This window comes from Protopterus annectens, chromosome 8.part0 (genome assembly GCF_019279795.1).
Source record: "Protopterus annectens isolate FY-2018-M chromosome 8.part0, PAN1.0, whole genome shotgun sequence".
NCBI classification, from domain to species: Eukaryota; Metazoa; Chordata; order Ceratodontiformes; family Protopteridae; genus Protopterus; species Protopterus annectens.
This window is the reverse complement of record NC_056741.1, coordinates 637,014,206-637,036,705: the sequence shown is the minus strand read 5'-3', so window position 1 is coordinate 637,036,705 and position 22,500 is coordinate 637,014,206. Positions and strand designations below refer to the sequence as shown.

Here is a 22,500-nt window from a genome sequence, read left to right as displayed (position 1 = left end):
CCAGAAAAAGAACTGATTGGGATGTATAGTGCCCTGTCTTTTTATAGCTAGACTCCTTTCTAATGGCTGTAACTTTGGATTAAGCTGCTTACGCCTAAGGACAACTGACATTTGTAAAGGACCAGGATGGAGTATGCTTCTCTGCCTTCATCTGTTTCCCATTAATTTCTATTCATTCTTCAAACACTAATTCTTAAGTTTGAATATTGACTATTATCTCTAACATAAACACCTCAGACTGTCCACTGATATTGTTAACAGTGAAACACTTTAGAGGATGTTCATATATGAAAGGAAAACTAGGTCATGGATAAACTCCAGTTCATATCACATTTCTCTGCTTAAAAGAACAAAAAGGATATATAGGAACATTTCCATTTGTTTTCCATTGGTCATCATCATCTGTTTAGTTATGGGGTCAGGGTTTTTTAAAAATTATGGTCAACACATTTCAAGTCTCGTATCTAACAACATCTATCAGGAAAGGGGATTATCATTTATTTTTACGTGTTTATCATGATAATTAGATTTTACCTGTATTAAGACTGAATGACTATACTAATAAATGAATGAATGAATGAAATGTTAGGGGAATCTTTTGATATTAAGGCAATAAAGAGGTCCAGTGTACTCACTGTATTGAAAGAAGTTTTCTGTTCAAACATTTGTGTGTTGAGCTGGGCTGTCATGGCTAGAAGACGCTCTTTTTCCAGTGCAAGCTGTTAAGAGATAAAATGGTGTGTTAGTAATATTTTACTTAAATAACTTCTAATATATGTGACAGTGAAGTATAAAATATGAACAAACTTCCACTGATCACAAGTGGGCCAACCTCATTTTCAGCAGAGGTTTGGGGAAAATGCACTTTTATTGTTACATATGCCAAAATAATTTGTATATATATTACATAAATCATCAAGTTGTTTAAAAAATATTTACACTTTCAACTGGATTTTATAAACATAAAATGTCAAAACTACATATTTATATATAAACATAAATAATTTACGTATTCTGCACTAAAAGATGATGAAAATACTGGATGTATAATAAAAGAGAAGAGGAAAAAATTGCCAAAGAAATAATAATAAGAAAAGTATTGGGAAAGGGTGATATGTGAAGAAAGACAAATTAAAAGAATAAATGCAATTTATCAAGAGTAGAGACAAAACACTGGTCCAGAAATAAAACATTGAAGGTCAGAGTCAGTTTAACGTTGGCTGACTGAAACTAGGAGAAGGTAACTCATCATGTGATATCACTGTTACAAATACAGTTGCACTGATCTAGAAGATATAGCAAATCTGCTGGCTGACAAATGTACTTCCAGTATTGCCCCTCCCCCCAGCAATTCTTCAGGAAATACCATCGAACATAACTCTCCCAAATATCAGTAGGGAGCATCTCCTCGATGCATTCTCCAAGGCCAATAATACTGCATCAGTGGCCTGATAATATTCCAGGATACCTACTAAACAGCACGAAAAACGACCTACTAGGTCCATTAGAGTCACTATTTAACTGTAACCTCCAGAAGGCTTCATGCCACATGAACTGCAATGCTCGTCCCTCTGCACAAGGGTGGGCCATCTACAGACCCAGGTAACTACAGACTCTTAAGTCTGATTAGTTTCATATGCAAAACCATGGTAAGAATTATCATTGGAATGATTAACAATGACATAGGAAATCTTCTGGCACTTGATCCAAACCAGTTTGGTTTTATCAAGGGCAGATCATGCTTACTTAGCCTGGTGGACATACTTGAGAAGGTCACCAAAGCAATGGACGAGGGCAAAATGGTGGATATTGCCTATCTTGACCTGGCCAAGGCATTTGATACAATATCTTACTTAGGCATTGTAGAAAACTCATGGCATTAGATATAAATCCCTATGTCACCCTCTAGACAGAAGTTAGGACAGGGGAGTCCACCTCCACAAAGAGGTCACTCACTAGTGAATTTCCTTAGAGCTTTGTGCTGGGTCTGCTCCTTTTCGGCATCTATGTATTCTGAAATCAAAGCCAATACCAAGGGAAGTCATTCTATGTTGCACAGCTTTTAAATAAAGATGTGGAATCTAAGTCCAAGAAAGTCATCGTTCCACTGCATTTGGTCCTCATCAGAGTATTCATTGAGTACAACACCCCTTTCAGTATGTACCAGACTAGACGCATGCAACAATTGGAATGTCCACATAAGTTCTTCACAAAATGGATACATGGCATAAAAATACGTGTCTTACACAGATCGACTCAAAGCCCTATCCCTTTACCCAGTCTCCTACAGAATATTGAAAAGCGATCTATGCCTGGCATACAAGCCATCCTTGGATCCCATTCTGATGGTCCTTCTGCATATCTGCAAAACAAACAGCAAAGCAAATAGCATCAGAATTAATCTCTTTCAATTACCTTGAAAAGTTCTAACGAGACAGAGAGACAGATGTGGTGCTTTTTTCCCCTTGATTAAGCTTAGAATGGACAGACAATGTGACCTGAAGGAGGACAATGCCAGTCCCATACTCTGATCAAAATCCATGCTGAGGGGATAAGCGTGTTAAGTAATTATGTGTCTTCTTGGATTTAAAAATGTCAGTAGTTGTGTGTTTTGTTAGATGTGTAGAATTTAGAACTATTATAATAAAATGTAATTGTTATGGTTGCTGTGCTCACTGTTTCCTTCATGACAGGAAATGCATTCTCATGGAAAAGAACTGCCTCTGCATTCTAACCAGTGCTATACAAAGCAAGTCAAATTCTAGTTGTATTTGAAATCTTTTTAACCTCCCGAGAGAACACTGTTGTCCTTTCTTACTTTTTCTCTGGGACTATTATTTGGACTTGGAAAATTCTAACTTGCAGAAAATGTTAAAATAAAGACTCTTGGATTATAGACTTGTTGGATTTTATTTTATCTTGAGGCTTTAGTCACTTACAATAAGTAAGTGGAAGTAAGAACAGATGTAGTTGGAATTTTTTTTCTGCCAGTTTATTTGTATGAAATATTTTCTCTGTACAACTGTAGTATTGTCTTACAGATATATATATACATATATATATATATATATATATATATATATATATATATATATATCTATATATGGGTCTACCTGAGATGGTCGACAGGCCATATGATCGAAACTCATTTGGTCGACAGTTCATTTGGTCGACAAGCATGTTATGTGGGGGGCTGTGCCCCCCACACCCCCCCCTAACTATATATATCAACTCCAGGGTCGCACAATATTGGGGAGGGGGGCAAATCTGCCTGTCGACCAAATGAACTGTCGACCAAATGAGTTTCGATCATATGGCCTGTCGACCATCTCAGGTAGATATATATATATATATATATATATATATATATATATATATATATATATATATAATCACATCTGTGATCAATAGTAAAAAGTTTTCATTTGTTAACTTATGAAAATTGGTGGCTGATTTCTTTTCTTAATAGTGAAGGGTATCCTAACAGCATTGCTGTGACTGTTGAATCCACCCTTTTTGAAGGCAGACTCTGTACCCATCAGCTACTATAAATAAGTGTTGGCTGGCTAATTGGAAGAACGGTCAGTCGGTCTTATTGATGGCAGCATAGCATGAGTATAGGAAAGTGATACTGTCACTAGAAAAGTATTAGTAACCCCTCCTGGGAAACCCTATCAGTGTATGTATATGAATAAATAGTCTGGTAAGGGTTCAAATTACATTGTCGAATTAGAACAATTTTGAACGCTCAGAAGAGCGAAACTACCAAATATCGAAACTTTTATTGTGGGGGGCTGTGCCCCCACCCCCACTAAATATATATACCAACTCCGAGATTGCAGTACAGTGAGGAAAGGGCAAATATTTCAATCTTCACTGTACTGCGATCCTGCAATCCGAACTTCGATATGCAGTGGTTTTGCTCTACTGAGCATTCAACATTGTTGTCATTCGACAACGTAATAGGAACCCGTCTGGTAAATCCTCAGTTACTGTTGGTAAGTCTTATATTAGAAAGCAATGAACTCAGAGTTAGGTGGATGAAATACTGGAGAGAGATTTCAAAGCTTATTTGACTTTTGGCAGATGCTGGTCATAACCCAAGAGAGCAGTACACATTTGGCATAAGCTCATAAGTCAAATCACCCTTTTGTATACATAATAGGTGCCAGTGGTATAGATTTAGGCTCCAGTCCGCCATATACCTGACATTATTTGGTAAAAGTGATGTAGGAGTTAAGACCTGTACCCCTGCTCCCCATGAAGAATATGTAATTTGCATTTAAAAGACTAAATGAAAAATAAATGCATTTTCATGAGTTTTAGATATTGGGGATAAATGGTAACTGGTCAGAAATATTGACATTACCTTCAGATGGAGGAGTTGTAACAACTATTTTCCAGACTTCAGGGATACATTTTTTGATAAAATGGTATAGTTTACTAAAGTCATTATTTCTCACCAAATGGCTGGTGTTGCTAGCTCTAGGAACCATAGAGACATTATATCACCAGCAAAGGATCACGGCTTTAGTTTAAGCAGATACGTCTGAATTCATGTGCAACAGACTAGTTTGGAATCCAGGGTAAGAGGCGACTTATTTGCAGTAGAATACAAACCTTGAGTACTGGGTATACGTTTCTCTTTTGCTCCAGTATTATTACAAATTATTACATTTTTCACTCATGACAAAAGACAGTGGCTGAGAATGGGGATGAGGTTGTGGGCTTTATGGGAGTAAAAGCTGATTTACACTTTGACAGAACATTGTGGAATTTTCATTTTAACTTAATGCTGTTGAAATACATGATGTTTTTCCCCTACAGAAGAATTGATCTAGTCTTGTTATGAGATTATCTGAAATTTATGCAAGGAAGTTGAAAATTTAGGCTTAAGGCTTTTGAGCATAGGCAATGGTGGTGAAAGTAGTGCTGGAGGTGGGAAAGCAGTGGTAGCTGGGACATGGCAAAATCAAGAAGAGTTTATTTTAGGCTTTCTAGAGCTGACCATTAGCTACCCCAAGGACATCTCCTCATTCACCAAATCTACTGAACCTGATTAGCCTCCCTCAGTCTGATTCCAGCCCATGGTAAGGAGACTGAGGCACACTGGGGCAGAGTCATACTGCTGCTGGGGATGGCATATTTTCCCACTTCCAGGATTACTCATCCAGTGTCCAACTTCTCCAAATACAACCTCTCCGTGCACATTGTTGGCATCTGCCAGAGAGCAACCATGAAATGCATTGAAGTGCACACCTTCTAGTGCACCAGTGTAGGTATGCCCATCCTCTCATGCCAAAGTGCAAACCTTCTACTCTACCAGTATGGGCATGCCCATCTTCCCATGCCAAAGTGCACACCTTCTACTACACTAATGTTGGCATGCCCATCCTCGCATGCCAACATGCACACCTTCTACTGTACAAGTGTGGGCATGCACATTCTCCTGTGCCAATGTGCACACCTTCTACTGCACCAGTGTGGGCATGCCCATCTTCCCATGCCAAAGTGCGCACCTTCTACTGCACCAGTGTGGGCATGCCTATCCTCCTGTGCCAAAGTGCACACATTCTACTGCACCTGTGTGGGCATGCCCATCTTCTGGTGCCAAAGTGCACATATTCTACTGCACTAGTGTGGTCATGCCCATCCTCCCATGCCAAAGTGCACACCTTCTACTGCACCATTGTGGACATGCCCATCCTCCCGTGCCAAAGCCTCAGGCACTCGAGCTGCTATCAAACCTGGGTCTCTGGGCTATAGTCAGGGATTTATCTCTCTATGCTATGATGCTGGCAGCTAATTCAAGAGGTGGTGCTGAAAAGCTCAAGCTTTGTTTTGGTAACCTTGATATTTGCACTTTTTGTTTGGTTTAGTCCTAGATTCTGGATGTGAACATCATTGACTCCAAGCCACAAAAGTTGTGGGCAATGATCCCTGAGATTGTGACAGCTGTTGATCAAAGTGATTATTAGCCACTAATAATGAAACCACTCCCCAGACATTACCTCCATAATGCAAACTTGTATGTCAAGAATGGCAGTAGAAATCAGGTCAGCTCCTAAGCTAGGTCTTTTACATGGCAGCACCTGGTCCTGATGAGCTGCTACCTGACTCTGTGTGATACTTTTCCTGACAGATGGGAACTGATTTTCTAAATTTTGTTTCTTTTGATATGGAGACACAGTCTGGATCTCATCACTATCATTTGCCTAGTGTTTGGGAGAATGAAGCAGAAGTGTCACAAACTTCTCATCGCCAGTCTCCTTAGATGCCATAACTTTTTCAAATGTTTCTTTCACATTGTACATTCTCGTTATGTTCTATGACTTTTACATTTTGTATCTGAGATTGTCCTATAACAATTAACTATCTAATATGGGGACAGTGAAGAGGCGTGTAAAGTTCTGGTTTGTTTTACATATGCAAGACAATGGACTGACATAGCAAAAGAGATGTTGCTCAGGATACTTAAGATTAGGCAGCAGGTAACACAGTTTGCTTGGGGGTGATAGGCAGCCAGTTTGCTCTTTTTAGGGCTAGTCAGCGGTGGTCTCTTCAGGTATAGACAGATATAAACAGCAAACTGTATTTGTTGTTGTTTGATGCTTATGGGAATGGTAGAGAAAGAGGATACCACAAGGGGAAAGGCATATTTGATCTCTGGCAGAAAGACTATTTTTGCATCGTATGTCCACTTCTTCTAGAAGCCAGGAGATGAGAAATGGAACAGGTGGCCATTACCTAGGCTATTACAGTAAACTGAATGGCATCATTATGGAAGAAAAATAGAAGGTTGCGCTAACAGTCCATGTATTTAAAAAACAGAGCTCTGTAGTAAATGCCCTACTGTATTCTCCTGGGTTTATATGACTAGGTACTGCCATTTAGTGTGCCCACTTGATAAAGAAAATCTATTCAAAAATAAAATAGAACATATGTGTCACAATTCAAAGGTAGTTTGGACAGAGGAAGTTAAGACCAAACAAAAGCACTTGATTGGATAAAAGGTGTAAAGCATCAGTATAAACAAAATATGATAGGAGGAAACAAGTAAAAAGCTGTAGTTATTTCTGATCACCAGACCTGTGATTCCAGTTGCTGGACCACTTCTTTCTGTATCCTGCATTGTGCTGTACTCTTATCGTCCAGCTGGTGGTCACTATGTAAGTGTCTGTTAGAAACAAAGCAGCTACTGGTTACTCTGTTATATGCATACAAAGTCAAGTAAACATGCATGAAATTAAGACATGCTAAAAACACATTTTTGTTTTTGTTTAAACATGGAATAATTATAATAAAATGAAACTGTGAGACCCGTGACATTTCTGAAACCAGACAGTGATTGTTTCATGTTTGTCTTACCTTGTTACCCATTTTTCGCAGTTCTGATATATACTAAGGGTGCTCTTGGAACACTAGAAATGAGCTCCAGGTTCTAGGAGCAGTGAAACATCACTTCTGTACCTCATTTTATTTGATTAGTTATATTTTAGGGCAGTGGTGGAACAACCTTTCCATGTTAGTGAGACACTTGACACAGCCATACCAGTCCAATATTTATTATAAATTCCTCACCTTCACCCCAACCTCACCTCACAAAATGACATGATGCCTTCACATAATATGCAGATGGCTTTAGAGACAAGTGATCACAAACAAACTATACAATTTGAAACCGACTACTTTTGACTTTGTAAGAAGTCAAATGATGGAGCCAATGGAGGCATACTTCATTAACAACCATGAGAGGAAAAAGAGTAAAAGGAGATGTTCGTGCAGATTCCTAATAGCAGACGAAATTGACAACATCCAATTGGCTATTCACAACATGAACAAGTCTGTGCACCTCAAAAGCATCAATAATTACCATTTTGTGCCTTAGGAATACAGCATAGCAGATCTACACTGGGAATAGTTCAAGGAAGAGTTAACTGTGCTGATACTGTGAACATACATGAAGGGAGAGGCAACACAAAACATAGTGAGTTATGTTTAGAAGAAGATGAAAGGAAGCAATACATCAATGTCCATTTCACAAACTGATATATAGAGTATTACTTCATATAAGCCTCTGCTCTACATGGTTTTGCCATATAATCATGGTGTACTTTATATAGTTATTAATAGAGAACGCTACATTCTCATTCACTAAGGATAAGCAAATCCTTATTTGTAAGAGTTATGTGGTGTGTGTGTGTGTGTGTGTGTGTGTGTGTGTGTGTGTGTGTGTGTGTGTGTGTGTGTGTGTGTGTGTGGCAAAACTGCTACATGACAGACTTACTCCATTGTCAGAACACTAGGCAGGCAAAATAGCTGCACCAAGAAAGCCATCAGGTCACATATCACTTGTCAGTCCACAGGCTGATCACCACCAGCCTAAACACTTGCTGTAATTTAGTGAAGACATTTTGACAATATAGGAGAGGAATTGTGAGTGTATTGCTTTTTCTAATAGTTTGCATGGGATGATAACAGAACTATTAGTCAGTAAAAAGGGATGTTGGATTATACTTTTATGAAAGAGCAGGACAGTAACATCTTTTCACATAATCAATGACATTTAACTTTTAGCAATACGTCTGAAAAACAGAAATGAGATTGGGAATGCCAGGCAAGCGGCATCAAGTTGTTGTAGTTTTGGTGAGCTTTTATCAGTTTTTGGGTCCCTATATGGTTCAAAATAAGAGCTTTTCAATTTTTTGGTCTGTAACCCCTTCACAGACAGTAGGCATGCACATTCATGCATATGATTCATGAAGGCAACCGTAACTGCGGTGGTGGTGCTGCGGTAGCGTTGTCGCCTCACAGTAAGACGTTGTTCTGTTTGATTCTCAGCTAGAGTGTCTTCTGTGTGGAGACATGCGTGAATGGGCGTACCTTCGTTGAAGGTTGTGCGTCAGGGCCAGCAACTCGGCACGTAAAAATCTACTGCCAATCATTAGTGGACTGGAGTTCCACTGTGGCGACCCCTAACCGGAAAAATCCGAAAGACACAACAACATTCATGAAGGCAACCATGCAGATGTGGTTTGGCAGAGCCAAGAGTAGGTTACCAGCCCATACACTGCATGCAGTATGTGACTATCTCCAGTAGGTGCCAGCACTGCAATAAGATGGACTACCATCCTCCCCATAGTGTACATAAACCTATGTTGGCAGCTCACTTATACCTTCTCTTATTGCTTGATACATTAACCAGGTTGCTAGTCAACCCAGGTCATCTGGGTTACAGTGAGAGCTTTATACCACTATATCACAGAGCCAACTGGTGATTTAAATTATTTGTTGTAAACTAAATATTTTGTTGAATCACTGAAGTTTCAGTATATGAGTTTTTTTTTTATACAATCAAAAAACCAAAACCAGATAGCGAGGAGACCGCAACCACAAGGAAATTTATTATATTAACGTCAAAAATAAAATCACAACGTTTTCGTCAGAATAAATATCCAACTTCTTCAGATAAAATATTATTCCACAAACAATCCATTTAAATACTACATAGCCAATCACATCCATCAATTAATTTGCTTTAATTAACTTTTAAAGACAAAACCCTAAAAAACTAATATGGGCTATTACCATAACAAATAAAACTAATTTGTTACGTAAAATTGCATATCATTACATATCAAAATTATCCAACCTTTGTTAAAAAAAAACTTGATATTATAAAAAATGTTTTTTTTTTAAAATGTATATATAAACATATAATGATAGAATTATAAAATTATAAAATTATAGTTTAACAGCCTTTAATTTCAGTAATGGTAGAATAGATATATGGTCATTCATACCAGGCTGTCTGTTAGCTTCCAGCAACACCTGCCAAAAAGTTTCCCGGTATTCTAACCGGGTCTCCCATGGACCCCCTCTATGATCTCTCCTTTGTGTCTCAAGTACAAAAAAGATAAATGTAGCTTGTGGGCATGTCAGGGTATGTCGATATAGGGCATTACTATAATTCTGCTTTTGTATTTCATAAATATGTTCATAAATCCTCCTTTTTAAATGTCTTTCCGTCTTGCCCACGTAAAACCCGTGACAAATCTGGCACATACTTAAATAAATGAATCTTTGACTATTACAGTTGGAATAATTAAATGCATTAATCCATCTATTTCTCACTGGAATATACACTTTGTCGGTATGTGCTATGAACTTACATTGCCCACAAGCTCCACATTTGTATGTACCTTCACGTTGGTTAAAAGAAACTTGAGTCACCATCTCACGTTCTAAAATGTTTTTTATATTCCTACCTTTACGGAAAACAGTTTTCATAGTTTTTCCCTTCAGGTTAATAAGGTCGGTAATATCACTAAAGTAACCCCACTCTTGCTCTACTATTTTTCTAAAAGTGCCTGAATTAGCACTATAATCCATAACAAATACCGTATTGTAACCCCCATCTAATTCCTGGGCGTCACTGGAAAGTGGGGGAGTAGACAGGCTACCCATCCCCAAAACAGGCCGATATTTGATAGCCCTCCCTACTTTAACTTCACTACAAACTTTTTCAATAAATTCTAAAGGGTATTCCCTCTCCTGAAATAACTTTGTAAGCACCAAGCATTCATGTGCAAAGTCAGAATCATCAGACGTCATCCTTGAAGCTCGGACAAACTGTCCCTTAACTATCCCCCTTTTTTGAAAATTAGGATGTGAGCTTGTATATCTAAGATAACTATTAGAAAAAGTGGGTTTTCTAAAAATAGTTGATTGAAAACCCCCCGCTTGAACTTTCAAGGTTATGTCCAAATAATTCACCTAATTCTTGGAAGTTTGGTGTGTAAATTTCAAAAATTCCGTACTGGAATTTAAATACTTAATGAATTCTTCCAGTATATTCATTGGCTCTGTCCAAAAAATACAAATGTCATCCAAGAATCTTGAATAGAAAGTCCAATATTGGCTATATACAACATCTTTGGGGTAAGGAAAACCATTTGCTTAAAGACTCTTGGGAATTTTTGGCTAAAATTACATCAGATTTATATTCCCCTGATTTGGTTTTTCTAACTATTGATATTGTGGATCTTTTTTCCGTGATTCCGCATGACCAAGGTTTAGCCTGGTTAGAGGTAGCCCTTAGGAAAAATAAAGGGGCCAGTGAGAATGATGTTTTTTTGGTCATGGAATTAATGGAACTAGTTCTCAACAACAACTTTTTATATTTTTCAGGGGAATATTTCCAACAGATTTCTGGGGTGGCAATGGGGGCCAATTGTTCCCCCACCTATGCTGACATAGTGTTATCAGTTTGGGAAAGCCAATATGTTTTCAACAGTGTATATAGTCAATATTGGACTTTCTATTCAAGATTCTTGGATGATATTTGTATTTTTTGGACAGGGCCAATGAATATACTGGAAGAATTCATTAAGTATTTAAATTCCAGTACGGAATTTTTGAAATTTACACACCAAACTTCCAAGAATCAGGTGAATTATTTGGACATAACTTTGAAAGTTCAAGCGGGGGGTTTTCAATCAACTATTTTTAGAAAAACCACTTTTTCTAATAGTTATCTTAGATATACAAGCTCACATCCTAATTTTCAAAAAAGGGGGATAGTTAAGGGACAGTTTGTCCGAGCTTCAAGGATGACGTCTGATGATTCTGACTTTGCACATGAATGTTTGGTGCTTACAAAGTTATTTCAGGAGAGGGAATACCCTTTAGAATTTATTGAAAAAGTTTGTAGTGAAGTTAAAGTAGGGAGGGCTATCAAATATCGGCCTGTTTTGGGGATGGGTAGCCTGTCTACTCCCCCACTTTCCAGTGACGCCCAGGAATTAGATGGGGGTTACAATACGGTATTTGTTATGGATTATAGTGCTAATTCAGGCACTTTTAGAAAAATAGTAGAGCAAGAGTGGGGTTACTTTAGTGATATTACCGACCTTATTTACCTGAAGGGGAAAACTATGAAAACTGTTTTCCGTAAAGGTAGGAATATAAAAAACATTTTAGAACGTGAGATGGTGACTCAAGTTTCTTTTAACCAATGTAAAGGTACATACAAATGTGGAGCTTGTGGGCAATGTAAGTTCATAGCACATACCGACAAAGTGTATATTCCAGCAAGAAATAGATGGATTAATGCATTTAATTATTCCAACTGTAATAGTCAAAGATTCATTTATTTAAGTATGTGCCAGATTTGTCACGGGTTTTATGTGGGCAAGACGGATAGACATTTAAAAAGGAGGATTTATGACCATATTTATGAAATACAAAAGCAGAATTATAGTAATGCCCTATATCGACATACCCTGACATGCCCACAAGCTGCATTTATCTTTTTTGTACTTGAGACACAAAGGAGAGATCATAGAGGGGGTCCATGGGAGACCCGGTTAGAATACCGGGAAACTTTTTGGCAGGTGTTGCTGGAAGCTAACAGACAGCCTGGTATGAATGACCATATATCTATTCTACCATTACTGAAATTAAAGGCTGCTAAACTATAATTTTATAATTTTATAATTCTATCATTATATGTTTATATACACATTTTTTTAAAAAAAACATTTTTTATAATATCAAGTTTTTTTTTAACAAAGGTTGGATAATTTTGATATGTAATGATATGCAATTTTACGTAACAAATTAGTTTTATTTGTTATGGTAATAGCCCATATTAGTTTTTTAGGGTTTTGTCTTTAAAAGTTAATTAAAGCAAATTAATTGATGGATGTGATTGGCTATGTAGTATTTAAATGGATTGTTTGTGGAATAATATTTTATCTGAAGAAGTTGGATATTTATTCTGACGAAAACATTGTGATTTTATTTTTGACGTTAATATAATAAATTTCCTTGTGGTTGCGGTCTCCTCGCTATCTGGTTTTGTTTTTTTGTGAGTTCCTTATCATCAGTAGAGTCTCCGGTGTTGTTTCCTGTTTTTTATACAATCACACTGATTTAAAGAAATATTGCCTGCTCTGTTCTCACTAAACAGTGTGTTGTTAAAGGTAAGACTGCACTGTTTATATATGATTCAAATAACACTGACAGAAAATAATTGTTAAAATATTTCAGGTTCTGTCATAACAAATATAGTCTTTGAATAAGCAAGTACAATCATTGACATTTTAGGTCAAAGTTTCTTACTGGCAAAGTTATTTCTAGGTAAATGTCATTATAGGTTGGGCACTGTATACTGGTTCTAGTTATTGATACTAAGTTATCATGCCACATTACACTTCATCATGTGCAAAATGAGATTACAGTACACTAATTTCAGTTCTCTGATGTTTGGCTGCCTGTCATTTGGTCAGCTCTGAAGTCATCAAAGGCATAACTCATTGAAGCAATGAGTTTTTCAGTGTAAGTTGCTAGCCAAAAATTAAATTCTGCTGTTTCATTGAAATGATCCCAGTTCTGATACCATTTCCATGTGTGTACTGATACCCATATATATATTCATTGGTAGTTTTTAGAGATATCAGTATACACCAACAGTTTAGACAAATAGATAACTTTTATTTGCAACAACATGGCAAGTCAACAGGAGCAATGTTAATATCTTGCATCCAACTGACTCTACCTCTAGCTCAGATGTGCAATGCATTGTGGGATATGTGTAATCTTAGAAGGACTGCAACATAATCTTAAAATGGCAGAGTATGTTACATAGGAGCAATGCATACAAATATGTTAGCAGCAGTTTATTCCACTAATCATTACAGTCAGGGATCAATTTAAATGTAAATGCCAGATCCGAGTATCAACTTATAAAGATCAGTACTAAATTCACCAAAAATGCACCTATGATCAAAAAAGAAAACAGGCCAAGTATGACTGTGAAATTCCAGAAAATGATCAAAACAAATAAAACAATAAATTTCAGATCTCCTGTCTCTATCAAAAAGTATAATGGTGATTGCCTACAAAAAACAACTTAACTAATAAATATTCAAATGATACTTCTAATCTGCTTCAGGTTTTTTCTAGATACTTTTCCCCACTTTGCCTGATAACCACCAAGCCACTCCTAGTAAACTTGAGCACACTCATTTAATAGCACTAAAGGAATTCCCCTTAGATTCTCTAGGGAAAATTGTTTTCATACAGGCACTCATAGATAAGTTTGGCATTCCAGCTGTGACAGCTATTTTGTAAATAAGGTTGTAATGCCCCTTTAAGCAGTGACCTGAGCACCACTTATGTCCATCTATCAGCATGTACACTATCCTTTTCATGGCTGAAAATGGCAACTGTCATTCTCTGACTTGGGTGTCTATACTTGTGTTATCCCCTGCATTGATCTTCACCCTTCTGACTCTGCCTTCTGGCAGTGATCAGGTTTGAAGTGATGGTCTGAGCTGACTAGGACTCACCCTCTCCCCACATCCATCTTTGTACCCATGCCATCAAGTTCCTGAGCTTCTAGTCAAATCCAGGTCTTCTGGGTCATTGTCAGGGCTTTATTCCTCTGCATTATTAGCACAGCTAGATCTGCAGTAAGTACACTTTGGCAGTGCAGAGTGACACAATGAGGTTAAAAAATCAAAGAAGCTACGCTGTCAACAGAAATATATTCATTTAACCCTGGGGTCTCAGAGGCATTTAATAACAACTGCCAGTGCAATTCACACTATTCCAGTCTTTTCTTTCAGCTTCCACCTCTCTCAGAAATTTGTACCTTTTCCAAAAACAAGAACTTTTTAAAGTTAGTACACACCTTTGAATGTTTACTTAGGGCACTTTTTGTCTCCCTTTTTTATTGCATAGGCGTGTTTGTACATCCTAGTCTGTAATTCATACTCAGTCTTCCCTATATAAAATGCAGGGCATGTAAGGTAAGATGCAAGGTAAACTACCCCACTTGTTGTAGAATTGTATCTACCCATGGAAAATAAAGTTTTTGAATAAGATGGGATGGTGATATTTATACTGTCATAAATAAACCTAAATTGCATGCAGGCCCAGCACTTGTACATCCCCTTATTTTTGCCAGTGTTTCCTGTCACTTCCCTGGTCCCTTTTTCCAGTAACTCTTTAACATTTGTACTATGCTTAAAGACAAAAGTAGGGGCTTCACTTAATTTTTGAGTTAGACCAGTGGGACCCAACTCCCCAACCAATTTTTGCAAAAGATTCTTCCTTACCTCACCTGCACTGCTGTTAAATGTGAAGATCATGGCATTATATCAATGGTTGTTCTGAGAGTTATTTAATACCCCAGACTGAGATGACTGAATGATCTAAAGTTGGTTTCTAATTGGTCGCTCTTCCTGAGACCACTTTAATGGCTATGTTATTCACTAATTTGGTAGGGTACGCCCTTTCCAAAAAACAATTTTATTTATTTTTATTTTATTTTACATTTGTTTACCAGGAAAGTCCGATAGGGCAAGAAGCCCATTTTCAGCAGAGGACCGGGGAGAAAAAGAACATTTACAGCAATAGTTATTAACTAATGATAGAGAAATAAGTAATGTTCAAGGAATAAAGGAAATTTGCATACAGTAATAAGAAAAAACTGAACAGTACTATATACAATATTATATGATCAGCAGAGTATTTTTACAGTAAAATATAACATTGTTACTATCCTAATAAAATACATGTTTCACTAAACAGTCCATTTGGGAGTACTTCAGAATTGAGTAAAGTAGTATTACCTGGGCTAATATAAGAGGAAGAGGGAAATAGAATGCAGAGAAAAAAAAAGCAGTGTTTTTGTTGGAGGAGTATATAGTGAAAGTGGGACGGAGATTCTGTGTTTTGGTATTGGAGAATAGCATTAGTTTTGTTTTGTTACAATTGAGTATCAGTTGGTAGTCTAGGAGATACTCTTCTATATCTGTGAAGGATTTTTGGGTTCTTTCTAGGAGTTCTGGTAGGGATGGAGCTGAGCAAATAAGGGTTGAGTCATCTGTGTATGGTACAATAGTGGCTAGTTGGATGGCCGTCCAAAGTTTGTTTGCAAAGATGGTGAAAAGTAGTTGACCAAAGATTGAGCCTTGTGGCACTCCAACTGAGGTGGTTAGTAGGGTAGAGTGTTCATTTGCCACTTGACTGCATGTTGTCAAGTAACTATGGAACCAAGATAGAGCTGGATGGGAGAGGTTTAGGGATACTAGTTCGTTGAGTAATTTTAGTGGGATACTGTATCAAATAGTTTAGACATGTCTAGAAAGATGGGGGATACATGGTGCTCCTTGTTTCTGAGCTCATCGATAGTGTTGGTGAAACTTATTAAAATAGTTATGGTGCTGTGCTTTGGTCTAAAACCATGTTGGGTACTGGAGAGCAGGTTATTCCTGTCTAAGTAGTCAAGGAGTTGTACATGTATGCATTTTTCAAGAATTTTGGCCAGTGATGGGAGTATTGTTATTGGTCGGTAATTTGAAAAGCCAGTGGAGGAGCTGACTTTGTGGAGAGGAATGATATGAGAGATTTTCCAGACTTAAAGATATATTGTTCCAATACGGACCTGCTGATAAGGAGAGAGATGGGATAAGATGTGGATTCTGCTGCCAGTTTGAGAAATTTATTTGGGAGTTGGTCAGCAGTGAGGGATGTAGGTTTTAGTTTTAAAAAAAGTGTTTTGATGGTACTGGTTTGTATTGGTCTGATAAAAAATGAACAGGGGCTAGGTTCTGAGTCAGATGGTATTAATGGGTGTGTATTGTTGTCATTTTTTTGTAAAGGACACTATTGAATTTATGAAGTATGAATTAAACTGAGATCCTATACTTTCTTTGGTATTTATCCTGGTAGGAGATGATGTAGTGGTTTGGCCAGAATTGAGGAGCTGATTTAAGGTTGCCCAGAATTTTTGGGAGTTATTTTGGTGATTTTGTTGGGTTGAAGTGTAACAAGCTTTTTTGTCATTTTTGATTTGTTTTTTAGCATGGTTTTAGGTTGTCAGTATGATTCATAATATTTTATGTTTGTCCAGCTCTAACCAGAACTGGCTATCATCAGATATAAACCTGGATAACCTCATCATTTGGCTTTAAACAGACTCATTTTTTGTCACACAGGGTGATTACTCGAGTAATCCAGGTAACCACTAGAAAAAGTTTTCTTTCTAAAACTGGTTGCTTCTCATCTAGTGCATGTTGTGTTTTTTGAAACCGTGACATCAAAATAAGTAATGTAGTTACTCTTGTTACATGTAAAACTGATAAAGTTTATACTGTTATTAATGTATTTAAAGAAATTCATCATACTTAGCAGAGGAATCTGTCTACAGAATAAAAATATCATCAGTAAATCTTACATATATAAGAATACTGGGCTAAACTTCACTGTCAAACACAAATGACTTTTTCTCAGTACCACATTACAATGTTGGCAAACACAGTGGTACAGGAGGCTCCCATGGCCACCCCTTTTATTTGTTGGAAGTATTTTCCTTCAAAGTGCACATAATTGTTTTTAATTCTGCATCCGTGCACTTATAAATAATCAAAATAACCTCACTTGAATGAGACACATCACTACTGATCAACTGATAAAACCAATCCATTCCAACCACATGGGCTGTTATCAAAAACAGGTCCTTCATATCTATGGTAACAGATGTACAGTTCTCATAGTATGTGGTGTTGGACAATTTCAGGAAAAAATACCCCGAATCTCTTAACATATGTGGTTTGTCCTTTTTTTCAATGTACTGTTAACCAGTACAGTCAAATGCTCAATTCTGCATCCTACAGAAGCCACTCCTGGATGCAGTGGTGGATCCTTCTGGTCTTTTCGTGTTTTGGGGATTCCAGAAATGGCTGGTATGACTGTTGGACAAATTTCAGAAACTTGACCACATCAGGGGACAATTCAAATTCATGTACCACTTCATTCAACCAGGAGTCAATTCTACTATAAGCATAAGTAATTTCATTTCTGGAGATCGATCTAAAGTAAGTACCATCATACAGATAGTCAAGGATTTTACCAGAGTAGTTGTGATTGTTCTTTACAGCCACTCCTCCACCTTGTCTGGTTTCATGATCCAAATGTATCTATCTCTGGATAAAGAAAGTAACATTATCTCTTAAATAAAAAAAAAATCTTCTTATTGTTTGTGGACAGCCATCTGATGTCAGTTTCACATAATCTCTCATATACAGATAGGGTACGAGAGGTGGATTAAATTTACCTGATCTCTTTAAATTTCATGACGTTTGTCATCACCTCTGAAAAGCAATTTTAAATTCAATTTCCTGCTGTAAAGTTTTAACTGCATTAATATGTCCACTAGATTCAGCCCACGAGGGGAAAAAGGTAAAACCTCTTAAAAATGAATTAACAAATTTATTGCCAGTGTTTAAATGACTGTAATTATAAATTATCAAGCCTTTGAGTTCAAAATGAATTTATCTGATGCAGGTGCAGTTTTTACAACCATCGTATTTGTTATTGTTGAAGTGATCAATATCTCTGATTCCTGCTCCTGCCTCTACCTCTCCTCCTGTTTTGTTTGGAATATGATTTCCTGAGGTAATGACCATTGTTTTCTCGGGTCTTGTCCCCCATGTTGAATGCAACACTGGTCTGGTGCTTCTGGGCTATTCTTCTGGACCTCTGCAAATTGGGTTCTAAAAAAACTTCATTTTCAGAAGTACCACTCTCTTTATCCTGTGCCCCAGTGGCCGTATTGTCTCCCCCTTGGTACCTCATCAGTTGACACTGGCTTGTTGGTTTGGATACCTGTTGGATCAGAGTATACTTTTTTTCCTTTTATAGTCCTCCTTGTCATGTGACAACTTTTTCTCTTTTCTCTTCCTTATAGTGGTACATTTATTGTTGATCATGTCGAAAATCTGATACAATTAATTTTCAGTGGTAGGGAACAAACAGTCATCTGTAATTTCATTTTGCAACTTCTTAATGTCAGTAGTTAATTTTACCAACTGTCTGTTATTGCCCTTGATTAAAATAGCCATAAGCGCCATTCTGGTATTGTCAAAAAAGTCCAATAATTCACTCTGCATTATTGAACTGTATTTGATACCATTGATTAACTTCCACATCTTCAAACTTTTGGGGACTCTGTGTGCTGCAGTATTGTTTTTTAAAAAGCATTATCAAGTTGTAAACTTCTAAATTTGTATAAAATCTTTTCTAACCACTTAGGTTTGTCTCTCAGTATATCATTATTTTTTACAGACATACCTGTAGTATTTATTGTAAGTCCCTTTACTAACCAGTCATACAAGCCTGTTTTACTATGAGTGGATCGACTGTTGCTGCCTAAGTGGTGGTGGGGATCATGATGCAAGGACATATTTTCAGTTTGTTTGTTTGTAGATTGCTTCTTGCTTTTAACCATGGCTTAGTTCACTTGATCATAACCATTTGGTTCCTAACTTATCTTTTCTTCATTCAGTTTCAAAACCAACTGGGTAAGTAGCTTAACAAGAATTGACAGATCACTGAACTGGAATTACTGGTCTCATTCATCAGTGCAGCTCCAGTGGAGGATTCAAATAGTTCCTGGGAAGACATTTAAAATCAAACTAAACTAGCAATAAAAACTACTTCACAACATAATTAAGCAATCCAAAAAAATGACAAATGAAGACACATGACAAGTTAAAACCTCTCCAAGCCATTTTTAAAGAGAGTACAGATTTCAGAGAGTTGGAAGTTGGGGAAAAAGGCTAGAATACTGTGAATTTCATTGGCAGTTGTTATTAAATGCCTCTCAGACCCCAGGGTTAAATGAATTTATTTCTGTTAACAGTGTCTTGCAATTAAAGGTACTAAACTTGTAACTTATTGTCTACAATTGACTAATTATTTTTTTTTAACTATGGCTGTATTTTAATGTCACAGAAAGTTTTTCTTTTTCTTTTTTATGTTTTGAATTTTAACCAGTAAGTTCTGATATTTAACCCTTTTTTACGAATGGCTTGGGGAGATTTTCATTTGCCATGTGATTACACTGGTTATTTAAACCAACATGGAGTCAGTTTACATACTTCTGGTGACGTTTTTAACAGAGTAGAATGAAAGTGCTTAACTCTTATGATTTATTTGCAATACGTTTCCACTGGAAACAAATTCAAATTGGCTCTTGGAAGGCACAACTACAGCATTTTTGGATTGCTTGGAAACCAGAGTAGAAACTCAGATAGTTATTCAGGAACACCTCAACCTGTTCCTAATACTACTGACATTTAAGGAACAAATTGCTAAATTAACCTTCACCAAGCTGTTTGACTTTTTTAAAATTTTCTGAGCTTATATTTATATTCTTTCATACATGCTTTCTTAATAGAAGAAGCAACTCTACCAATCCCTTTAACATAAGAAATAATTCAACCCTGTTATCAGAGGAAATAGGGAAAGCAGTATTCTCCACCCCAGCAGGAAAACTACCAACAGTTTCTGCTTTGAAATAACACAGTCCAAAACAATGAATCAGAGCCAGTTCAACACCAGAAGGTTCAGTTAAAGTAATTGTATCCTGGTATACCGTCTGTTTTTGAGGGCGGTCAAACCAAATATAGGTGACCTGGCCACATTCAATACAATGCCCAACTCAGGCATTACAGCAAACTCTCTGAACTAGTCATAAATCCCTGCATAGCTCACTGGACTGCTGGCTGGCTCACAGATAGGACTCAAGAAGTCAGGATTGGTGAAACCACCTCCACTAAGAGACTGGTCATCAGCAGAGTACCTCAGGGCTCCGTGCTGGACTCACTCCTGTTTGTCATCTGCTTCTCAGAAGTCAAAATTAATGTCAAAGTCCTTTGGCTCACAAAGTTCACAGATGACTGTAAATTGGCAGCTATCACAGATTCTCCTCATAACACCAACATCTTGCAAGAGAGTCTAACACAGACAAATGACTTGTGCCAAAGCCATGGTTTAAAACTCAATGCCAAGAAATGAATTATAATTCTCTTTGGGAAATTGTCCACCCAAGTTAATTTCTCCATTGATAAAACACCCCCAAGATTCAACCCGATAGTTAGTGGTCTGGGAACATATCTAGGCAGTAATTTGGACTTTGACCATCATGTAGCAAAGGTAGTAAGAAAATCTTTCTATGTCACCTAACTTATAGGTAAGGGTATGGCATCTAGGTCCAAAGAAGTTATAGTACGACTCTACTCAGCCCTTATCAGACCCATCATTGAATACAATTCCCATTTGGCATGTACTTAACCAAACACTTGCAACAGCTGGAATGGCCACAAACGTTCCTCACATAGAGAATCTGGGGCACTAATACCCTGTCCTACACTGGTCACCTAAAGGCCTTATCTCTATACTCAGTATCCTAAAGGCTGCTGAGACAGAATCTATGCCTGGCTTGTAAGGCATGGATGTATTTGTGTTTCTAAAGTTGGATTTATTCGTACCACTGATGTTACAACTGTTCGTGCATTTTTTACTGCTGGTCAATTAATAAAGGAACGTCTGATTTTAGACTGAGAAGGTTTTTGTTCCAGTTCAAGGATAAGTTTATTGGGATTTGGTGCTTCTGCAAACATTTTCTTGATCCTCAGATCCAGCCTTGATGGATCTTTTGCACATCCACAGAACTGACAGCACTAGAAACACTAGGATTTGAACTTAATTTGTGATATAAATAGAACATGCTGGAGAGAAAGATATGTGAGTCGAAAGATCCCTGTGTTATGGAATAGGCTTCCCATCTATGTAAGGCAGAGCTCATCCCTAACCCTATTCAAATTAAACTTTGACCATTGGATGGGAAATTGCAAATTCATCCCTGGTCTGGCTTCCATGTCTCTAATGGACAGAGGCTGTCTGTAAGTAAAATGTTCTTCAGTTAACCTCCTCCCCCAAATCCCTTAGTTAACTCCTTACTAACATAGCCCCCCCCCCATATTCGCCCAACATACTCAGGGACAAATTGGTTTAGGATGCATGGCTAGGCTTATAAAGGCCTGAGTGGTTGCTAGCCTAGTAACAACCTCTGAACCTAAAGTTTTCATCACTACCACAAGTCATACACCAGGGTCTTTTGTTAAACCTTGTATATCATATCTCACCATAATGTTCAATCTTTTTTTTTTGTTTTAGGAAATGCATGACTAAGACACCCAGTGCCTCCACAGAATAAACAAGTCTTCCACACCAATCTAAATCATTAACTGTATTCTCCAAATGAATGACTTGATAGGCCATTATTTGCAAGTCCACGCAAACTACCCAGTCTAAAGTCCATATACCTTTAGGATTCAGATCTCACAGATGTCATAAACAGCAAAATAGCAAATTTGTACAAATGCAAGACTATCAGTGTCACCCAAACATCTGTTTTGAACTGCATAAATATATTATTATTTTCAGAAACATAAATGTCAAGAACAATATAATGGAGCATTGGTTGTAAAGTACATTTAGCAAGAACTGCAGCCACAGACCAATCAGCATTAGAAACAGAAGAAAAATACTCAGAAAAAAATTACACCTCAAATGGATAACTGACTTAATTTCTGCAGCAGAAATCTCAAGTGACATTACAACTCTGTTCCACATAAGAAGTCT

General features: G+C 37.3%; 1 protein-coding gene across 3 annotated transcripts in view; it reads right to left on the bottom strand.

Annotated features, from left to right (window-relative positions):
• FOXP3 (forkhead box P3) overlaps nt 1-22,500 on the bottom strand; it is a 733,303-nt gene that overhangs the window by 192,824 nt on the left and 517,979 nt on the right. For all 3 annotated transcript variants that reach the window (XM_044080123.1, XM_044080122.1, XM_044080124.1), the window contains 2 exons: nt 7,090-7,177; nt 636-719 (listed from right to left, as the gene is read on the bottom strand). In XM_044080123.1, coding sequence (XP_043936058.1) covers nt 636-719; nt 7,090-7,177 — 172 coding nt within the window. The remainder of the gene's footprint in view (nt 1-635; nt 720-7,089; nt 7,178-22,500) is intronic.